The sequence below is a fragment of the Prunus dulcis genome, chromosome 6, assembly GCF_902201215.1.
Source record: "Prunus dulcis chromosome 6, ALMONDv2, whole genome shotgun sequence".
NCBI classification, from domain to species: domain Eukaryota; kingdom Viridiplantae; phylum Streptophyta; class Magnoliopsida; order Rosales; family Rosaceae; genus Prunus; species Prunus dulcis.
In genome coordinates, this window is record NC_047655.1 from 19,632,642 (window position 1) to 19,643,074 (window position 10,433).

The 10,433-nt window shown below is 35.6% G+C and overlaps 1 protein-coding gene and 1 long non-coding RNA gene across 2 annotated transcripts; one reads left to right on the forward strand and one right to left on the reverse strand.

The window, feature by feature from the left end:
- Positions 1–4,014: 4,014 nt before the first annotated feature.
- LOC117632582 lies at positions 4,015–4,482 on the reverse strand. The gene is made up of 2 exons (XR_004586488.1): positions 4,362–4,482; positions 4,015–4,254 (listed from the first exon to the last, which is right to left on the reverse strand). It is a non-coding gene; the product is annotated as an uncharacterized LOC117632582 (long non-coding RNA).
- Positions 4,483–6,731: 2,249 nt separating this feature from the next.
- LOC117632031 (protein SKIP34) lies at positions 6,732–7,364 on the forward strand. Its single transcript, XM_034365400.1, has one exon. The coding sequence runs from the start codon at positions 6,843–6,845 to the stop codon at positions 7,137–7,139; it is 297 nt and encodes a 98-aa protein (XP_034221291.1). The 5' UTR covers positions 6,732–6,842; the 3' UTR covers positions 7,140–7,364.
- Positions 7,365–10,433: the final 3,069 nt, after the last annotated feature.

A 10,433-nucleotide genomic window follows, 5' to 3' on the forward strand; every position in this document is an offset into this window, starting at 1 on the left:
TGAGGAGATTGTGAGATATTGTGTTGAGGTCCCGCGTGGCCTAGGTTATCCGGCGTTGGGACAGGCCCCATACGTGGCGTTGGTTGTACCGGCGTATGGGGAGATTATGTGGAATACAGAGAAATGAAATAAGGTATCGCCTAAGTGTGGAGTTAGGTTTTACGAGAGAACTACGTGTGGCTTGATCCCTCAAAGAGGGTACGTAGGCAGCCTAAGGTTATTAGGTGCAGCCGCAGACTAAATGTTAGTCATAATTTATATTTGAATTTATTATTGCCTTGTTTAAGGCATGAATTGACCCGTTAGCGGGATTGGTAGTTTGTTGAGAATTGTTGGAAGGCCGAAGGCCATTTATGTAAATTGCATGAAATTATATTGTGCATGCTGCCAGTTGGGGATATTAAATGTGTTTTTATGCAGGTTGAAATTTTGGAAAATGTCCCATTTATAGGGGAGACTCTGCCGAAATTTCGGCAGAAAGTCTCGGTCTTTAGTAAGTGGGCCCGGCATCGGGATGATGTCTGGAATTCCAAAGGATTTGTCTCGGATTTTGGAAAAATTCGGGGCGGGTCCTTTCAGACTCAAACGCTGAGGTTGCGTTCGTTGAGTAAAGTTGCCCGTTCTCCGGAAAAATGGGCCAAATGAACTTACTTTTTCAAACAAATGAGCTATTTGTTCATGCGAACGCAATGGTTTGCGTTCGTTGAGTAAAGCTGCCTATTCTCTAGAAAAATGGGTCCAACTAACTTACTTTTTCAAACAAACATGTCATTTGTTCACGGTAACGTAGGGGTTGCGTTCGTTGAGAAAAGTTGTCTGTTCCCCAAAAAAAGGGCTCAACTAACTTACTTTTTCAAACAAACATGCTATTTGTTCAGGCGAACGCAGGGGTTGCGTTTGTTGAGTAAAGTTGTCCGTTCCCTGAAAAAATGTACCCCACTGACTTACTTTTTCAAATAAACGGGATATTTATTCACTCGAATGCAAAGAGTGCCTTTGTTAAGTAAATTTACCTGTTCCCCTGGAAAATGGACCCTACTAACTTAGTTTTCCAAACAAAGGGGCTATTTGTTCAAGCGAACGCGGGAGTGCATTCGTTCAGAAAATAAAAGTTGACGAGAAAGAAGAAGACATGAATGGGTGTTTTGTTTTGAGTTGAAGAAATTATTATTATTATTTTTTAAGGAAAAAACGTATGGGTGTGATATATACTATTGTTAGTTTAATTGGATCTATCCCCTTATATTTTTCACGTGCTTCTTTTTAAAACTATTTAAAATTTTGTTCTTATAATAAAAAGAGAATAAAATTACAAATATATTCACATAACTAAGACTCAAACCTAGACCTTGTACCAAAGGATATGCACTAGAAACCAAATCCACTAAATAAAATTTTGTGTCAATGTGCGGCACGTTGGAGTATATATACAGTTGTTATAATATTAATATATATTATATAAAGTAAAAGAAATTCGGAGGTCCTAAAAAATTAGGAGCCCTATGCAGTGGCACAACTTGCATCATGGCAGGGCCGCCCCTGCCTACTAGTTCGGTTAATCCTAATTTTTAATACAATCATTGATAATGTACATAACATTTATGAACATTTTACACCAAAATTACGTATTTCAATGCTTATATTTGTCATTTTTGTTGATTTTTTCCCGATACCTAAAATGATAACGATATATTCCTCGAAATTTCCGTAAATTGGAAGCCCTATATTATCTGCACGGCCGATATTTTAATCCTTCACCTTACCTTTGTGAGGTGCAGAAATTAGACCCGGCAATATTGCACACGATCCGTTAACATGACACAAATTCGCATCAAATTATCAATATTTGGGTTGAACTTAATGGGTAGGGTTGAAAACGAGTGAACCCATTAAGCTAACAAGTCATGTCGGGTCAATTTGCGAATATTGCATCCACCCGTTAAGGAGAGTAATTCTGTATTTTTTTAAAATATATATTTTTTAAATATCTCATATCCCCAACATCATGCCTTTTTTTAAAAAATAAAATAAAATTCTTTCTTATTCTCTCTCTCTCTCTCTCTCTCTCTCTCTCTCTCTCTCTTTAATATTATTTTTCCTTCATTCCACTTCCTCTTTTCGTCGACTTTCTCATCTCCCCCTCTTTTTTTCTCTTCTCTACATCCCTCAATCTCTCACTTTTTTCCTGTTCTTCTCCCCTTTCGGAAATTGTCCATCTCTCCCCTCCATTTTTTTTCTTCTCTTCTTCTCTCCCTTTTTTTTTTCTTCTTCTTCTTATTCTCTCCATCTCTTTCTTTTCTCTCCATTTTTTTCTTCTCTTCTTCTCTCCCTCCCTTTATTTTTTTAAATTATATATAAATAATCTAATCAACCAACATTTTGCTTCTCTTGTTTTATCATTATGCAAGACTAATCCTGAACTTGTAGATTTTTGGATGGTGTTTATGAAAGATGAAAATTGGGAGAAAAAGGGCAGAGACAGGGGGTTGCTAGCTTGTTTTGGGATATATATATATATATATATATATATATATATATATATTTCCTAGTTTATTCTTAACGGGTTGTGTTTGGGTCTGGTATTTCTCACCTGTTAGCTTAACGGGTCGTGTCGTGTCAACCCATTAAATTAACGGGTTAACACGAACATGACCCGAAATCCATTTGCCAGGTCTAGCAGAAATTGGATTCATCACTATCCATGTTAAGGGTAATGATTAAAATATCGATCTCGAGTATAAGAACCTGAAAACCATTTGAGTTCCAAAAACCTGAAAAAGTTTCACTTGCTTATTAAATCTACACTAGTTTGTCTACTTCGAGAAAGCACGAGAGTGAAATTTGTTTGTACAAATGATAATAATTGCATATATAGGGTCAACTATTGCATAAATGGTATGCAATTGCATATCCTGGTTTACAAAAGTCATTAAAAATGAATTTTATTCAAGTTTAGGCTTTAAAGAGACTGCGCAATTGCACATCCCATGATACAAAAACTAGACAGCGGTGTACAATTACCCTTTCCTCCATCTGTTTTGTTTGTAATCAATCAACAACCAACATAACCAATGGGGCATTGGTTAATTTATGTTAATTCACTTCTGCAAAGCTTCATAACTCATTCAGTAGCAAAACCAAGCTAAACCTAATAATAAAATAAATATTAAAAAATAAATTGAAAATTGAAATTGCAAACTAATTAAAATAAATATAATTACATACAACCTGCAAATCTATCCATTGTAACATGATATTTAAATCACAATAAAAATTACATTTAAAACTAAAAATACTCAAAATGAACTAAGTTATCTAGCACTTAGAAGATCACGAGCAATTAGAAGATCACGAGCAACACAGTATAAGAAAACCTTTATGGGAAATCCATCCTTACTATATGGCACTTTATGGGAACAACATATGGCGCATAACCATTTTCTCAAGTCCTCACTATATGGCACTTTATGGGAACAATGGTTGTTGTTCATTAAAAGCAGAAGACATCAGAGTAAGAAATAAATAAAACTTCACAATTGAAAATCACCCTCATGATGTTACTCTGACATTACTTGATTACAAGATGTAGATGAAGCGTTCGTGAATTGTTACATGAAAGAGTATCACTTGCGTACTTAAACCCTTTCCAAACATCCTATACATATCATGCATTTATCTGATACATCTCACATGGGAAAGCATGAACTCATTATAACACAATAGATTTCTACATGCCTATCCATGGAAACTATCCAACACCAATCCAGATTACCTGTTTATATACCACATGTGATACAGTTTTTTGAAATCAAGAGCACACCAACATTACTTAATTGTCAACTCCAAATAAAAGAAAATCATAGAGCGTTTCGGTACACAGTACACTATCCACTAGAAGATCTGTAGATTGATAAATTAACCGTCCACAAATGCCAAAACATCATGTAAGACCTAATATATTTTTTAAAAATAATTGAACCTGACATAAATAATTAAAAAGGTTTTACCAGTCACTTGTAGGTGCCAACATGGAAATTAAATTGAGAGCATGGAACTTAAGGCACTCAACAACTTGGGTTGTGTTTTAACTAGGCAACAACAGATGTTTGATACCACAGTTGAAGAAAACTATGAGCTTTAAGAAGTGAGCAAGAGAAAAAATAGAAGTAGCCTTACACTGTCTTGAACCATATCCTGCCTTGCCCACCACAGAAAAGCACCCACACCAACAATTGCTACAAGCACTGCAAGGAGCTGGATGTGGAAAGGCATCAATTTCATTAGAGATATAATCCTACATGCTGATGTTAGAGTCAAAAATAAAAATGATTATATTAGAAACAAAAATAGTATAAAACTACCTGTTTTTTTTTCAGAAATGTAAAGGAACTAAGATTTGTGAGAAGAACCCCAAATCAGTTGCTAAATGAAAGAGAGTACCCAAATGGAAACAATTGCATCCAAAATCCAACCAAGCTGCCTCTAGCAGTAGCTCCATCATCTTTCCCACCACCACCTCCACCACCATTAAACCCAAACCCCTGATTGAACCTCACCACAACCTCTCTTTTCATCTTCTTCTTCTTCTTCTCTTTCTTCTTCTCTAACTGGTATCTCAATGCTCTATTTTCTTTGATTACTAAGATGAATGAATTTTTTTTTACAATAAAATGAAATCTTACGCTACGATTAAAAAAATCTAATTTAATAGATTAGAGAACCTCATATTAATTTTTATTTTAAAAAAAGGACAAGGGAAAATTTGAAGGAAGAAAAATTTACAAAACCCAAACTTGTTGCTCTAAATAAATTAAAAAATAAGAGAGAAAAAACAAAGAAACAACAATGAAGAGAAGCCAGATGCGTGGGAACTAAAATCTCCCAGCCATATGCATGTGAATTGAAATTGAATTTGAATGGTGATGGGGTATTGTCTTTGTCCCCAACGTTGATGGTCAAGCTTTGGCCTGAAATTTTGTTGTACCACGTGAAAGTGATGAGGAGCTGCTTCTGGGTGAGAGTTTGGCTCTGTCTACCCACTTTCCCTTTCTCTGTCTCTACAATTCTCACCAAGCAAGAGACCCTCAAAGAAGAATCCACAAAACAGCACACAATCTCTCATTTCAACATTACTTAAATTCACACACAGGCATGCACAGAGTTCTTTTTCTAAACATTTCTACTCAACTTGCGAACTATTTCAATAACAGAAAGCTGAAGATTTAGTAGATGAAACGCAGCAATTTATTTCCCAGAATTAGAAAACAATGCAATAAATCCATGAAAATGAAAAGTAATCTATAAATTAGTAAAAAGGTCCCATTTGAGATGATGGATTCATATTTTCCTCAACATGAACACTCTAAATATTTCTCATAATTATCAAATTGACCAACTCACAATTCTCAAATTCCATTTGATTGCTTTATGAATTTCCAATCCCAATACCTTAAATTTATCACAAAAGCCAAAATGAACAAGCAATAAAGAGATAATAACATACGGGCAGTAGGAATTGGAGAAGATGGCAATCTTGTTGAGTAGATGACGTTTTGTACGAACGCCGAAGGCGAAGTCGAAGCCTCCACGACGATGACGTTTTCCAACAATATCAGCACCGCCGCCGCTGCTGCCGTGAACGCAGCACCACCCAACAACTCTAACGCATCTTCACATGACGACACAACGATCGCAGGTCCGAAAGGCCGACGCAGCTCTGAGACGATTCAAGCGAGTCCGACCCGTCCTCTGCCACCGGTTTGCGTCGTCGAGACTATCCAGCTCCACAATACAGAGGAGTAGGACGAGCGACAGTTCAGAGCAAGTTGAAGAACGAGCGCGTGGTTTTGTTTTCCTTCCTTTAACCTGTTACCCAAAACAGCCGGTTCCTATTGTTTTTAAAAAACATCACGTGCCTATCATGTGAGCGGCTGTACCTATACAGCTGATGCACCACAGCAGGACTCTCTATTTAGTATGGATTGACACTTCGAACTCCGAGGACTTTGGATACACAGGATGAGACATAATTTGCTATAACGTATATCCAATTGCTTTTTATTTTTGGTGAAAATAACCAATTCCTTTCAAATATATTTACATGTATATTATTATTAGAACATACTCATATATATTATATATATATATATAGCTTCCATTGAGGGATTTTTCAAATATGTTAATTTGAGGGATACCCTTGTAGGTCCCACTCCGTATTGTATTTTACTAATTTAAACCCTCAAAGATCATCTCTACAAAAAATCACTTGAATCAGATATCATTTGACCACTCAATTGAGTTATTGAAATTTTAGTATTTTCTTGAAGTATCGTGTTCATTGATTTTGTAAGACATAATTGGATGTCGAAACGGCTTTCGATTTGTCTAATTTTTTGTAAGGATGATCTATGAATGAAGACCTAAAAAATAGATGATTTGGATCATTGGGAAAAAAATGGTATGGTACCCTAAAGGGCGTTCCTCAAATAATTATTTGAGGGATCCCTCAATAGAAGGAAAAAAAAATGGTAGGGTACCCAAGCATACATCAAACGCAGAATAAGTGTTATCCAAGCCAAGCCAATACAGTCCATAAGTATAGTCCATGTCAAGGCAGTTCTGTGTAACAAACGAGCCTAGTATTATTGCTATAAATACAATAAAAAAATAAAAAGACAAAAGTAAACTAATCAGAATAGTCCCCCAACTCAACGGTCCAGATTCCAGATAAAACCCCAGACACAAAAACACAAAAGAAACTATTTCATTCTTCTCTCCCTTCTCTGCAAATTCTTTCCAAATTCTTAACATCGCGCATCAATCAACATCACCACGCAAAAATCATGTGTTACGGTCAGCAACGACCCTTCTCCAGAGACAACCTGACCCCTACGCGCGTCGTCCGATTGCCGAACGACAACGCGGTTGTGGTCGCAGATCTGCGCGGCCGCCTGGCTGAGACGGAAGCACGGCTGGCGAGAGCAAGGGCTCGGGAAGCAGAGCTCAGCCGCCGCCTCAATGAAATGAAACGATTCGTTTCGGTCATGGAGATCCTCGAAACCTATCTCAAACGTCGCTTCCGCGAGCAGCAAGAATATGTATCTGGCCTCTTCTCTCCCTCTCCCCTGTCAAGTAAATAAAAAGCCCCAAACCGTCACTAATTGCCTCCTTTTCTTTTGCGCATTTTATCAAACACCTCTTGTTCATAGTTTTCCCTTTTTACTTTTTTCGTTTTTTGTTTTGTTTTTTAGGTTGGTTTTAATGGTTCTGGGTTTATCATCAGGTCCTGTTTGTGTTTGTATTATTACATGACATTATTATCAATGTGATGCAGATTATTGATGAACAAGATTTATACTTGGATAGTTATCTAGTGTAAAACAACTAGTAGATTTGCTGTTGTTTGGAATTTGGATACTGGAATCATTTTAGTGCCATTGATTTTCTATTTCATGATTTTCATTTTGGTGGTTTGGGTATGGTCATTGGCTCACTTCTTTGTTAAATTGGAGAGACTGGAATGCAAAATTTCATATATTTTAGAGAGCATATGTTTATGCTTAGTGATCAGCAGCTAGTTAATGAATCATTTGTCTGTTTCCACTAAAGTGTGGATTTGAGATTTTGGATTCACAACAAGTTTTTAAGTTGCTATTGTGTTCAATTGAGGAGAAAAGCTGGAGGGCTCTTCATCAAACATGTAGGTACATTTTCCAACCCAACTATGAGCACATGCTATGGATTGAAAGGAAATCTTTTTGTGTGGATATTTGTCTTTGTACTTTGTAGAAAGGGGAGAAAGTTGGTAGGCATCTCCTAACCAGCCCTCAGGCTTACTTGTTACCAGTAGAACTGGTTATGGCTGTGGATTGAAATGGGCTTTTGTTGAATGGAGAAAATTATCTCACTTACCAATGAGATTGAAGGCTTTTTTATTTTTGAGGTCCAAGAAGTCATCTCATTAGAAAACAGACCCCAAACTAGGGAGCAACAAGGATGAGATTTAAGGTTTGAATGCTATATATATATATATATATATATATATATGTAAACTTTAAGCTATCTGCAAAATGGTGCTCAACTCAACAAAAATAATCAAGTTATGACTGCTTGGAGTTTTTTTTTCTTAATATGCAGTTGATTACTTTCACTTAGTTGGACTATTTGTATATATATTATTACTTGTAACATTTTAATGAATCTGATTTGAGGGAAGATGGATCAAGTCAGTTAAAATAGGCTCACACCAGTAACTGGATTGATAAATAGGTTGCAGTTGGATAGTGGATACAAAACTAAGGAGCTTTGCATTTAGCTTCTTAGTTTAAACTGTTGAGAGTTTTGAATTTTTTTTTTTTCTCATAACTTGTGCTCTTAAAATTTTAAGTGGGTTAGGAACTGAATAAGAAGTAGAACTTTTTTACTGGAACTAAGCAGTAAATTACAATTTTTTAAGGACTAATTTACGTGCGGTTTTGATTAACATAAACTCTTAACTAAATATTTCTAAAATCTCGTGAAACTATTAACAATCAAAATTGGAATCTACCATCTATATTCAACCTTACTGTTAACAAAATTTCTATCTTTTTGGCTCAGTCTTCTGTTCTTTATTCTGATACAATGAAGCGGAATGCCTGGCCAAAAGTCCAGTGCTATCTGCTTGTTAGCTGCAATTTCAGCAGGGTAAAACAGAATCTGCTTAGTTGAAAAGTGTTGTTGGGCTATTATGGCTCAAAGGCTACAATATTCTCCTATAACCTAGTAAACTTGTAATTTACACTGCATGTCGTTTTGTGGTTTCCATGATCGTGAAACTGGAGGTTTAAGCATCACAATCCACTCTGGATTTTGGAATCATTTCCCTCCATATTTTTCTTTTCTTTTGTAGTCGAGTGAATTCAAAGAACCAAAAAGTCTTAAACTTTCTCCTTTTGAAGGTTGGCAGGACTTGCAGTTGATTTTGCTTTTGTTGGCCGAAATGACTTTTTGGTTGGCCGGAAGAAAGATATGGAATCTTATAAATCGTTTTTATGATCCTTCTACTTCACGATAACCTTCACAAGTATGGAGAGATAATGATTAAGCTGAGGACCTTAGATATAGAGATGACAATCAAAGGAGGGGCAAGATTGTCATTGATCTCAAAGTTTAAAATTATTTATTTATTTTTGGTAGAACACTAATCTCCAGCTCTGCTCTCCCAATAATATCTCCTGAAGTTGGAGTTATATCCCATTTGACAAGAAAACTTAGTTGTGACAGGGATAATACTGTTTTGCTATCTTCGGCTAATAATTTTATGTCACGTGATAGTGTTATCAAACGTGTCATATTGTTATTGACCGGGAATATTCCCGTTTTATAGAAGTCTCTTTCTCAATTGACAAGCCTTCTGTGATTTTCAAAGTATTGACACAACTGCAACCTCCGATATGTTGGAAGTTGCTTGCTCATCTTGTTGAAAATACTCTTACCAACTCAGCAACATACTTTAAAGAAACAAAAATAAAAATAAAAGGAAGCAAAAGAAAAAAAACAGAGTTGCCAATTATATCTTTTCCTCAACCGAGAAAAAGAAAAATCCTACTGAAGGTAGTGTGATCCTAGAATAAAGCATGGAAACAGATCCTGCCAATAATCCCTTTTGTGACAGTCGACAAAGTTAAGTAATCTTTTAATTGTATTTAAGTAAAAAGATACACTCACAAATAAACATCTTTAATTGTCTTTAGGCTACAAAGTCCAAGCGAAGGTGACAGAATGGCCCTGACTCAACTTTCATATTCAATCCATACTTCATTGTCTTTCTTTGATAATCCAACTCTTATCCACTTATAAAAAAGGAAAAAAAAAATGCAATTTTATAGAAGTTAGTTTTGATGAATTGGAGGGATTCAAAATCTGTAACATAAAGAACAAGGAGGAAGTGAAGGAATATACAAAAGGGAAGTTGTGAAGTTCAACTCGTTTGGTTTATGGGAAATGAGACTTGGGAATGAGAAATCAATTGCTTTTCCATATTTGATAAGTCTAGATATGGAAAATCGTTGCCTGGCTTATAGGAAAGTAGAGGGAAAGTGAAGTCATCTTCCCAACTTAGGTTTTGTTTTCCCTCCTCATGGGAAAGTTTGGGAAAATGAGTTAACATTAAATAATTTTTTTTTGACCATTTTATCCCCATTAAAAATTTAGAATTACAATATATCATTAAATGCATTCTTTTTTTATTTGATTTAATATGGGTATAATTGAAAATTATACAAACTTTGTCTTTCATTGTTACTCAAAACAAACATGAGAAAGAAAAGAAAGTGATATTTCTCGGTTACTTTCCCAGCATTACCAAATATGAGAAATGAATCTTTCATTCTCATTCCTTGGAGAATGACATGGGCTCCAATTCATTTCATGAACCAAATGAGGGGTATTAA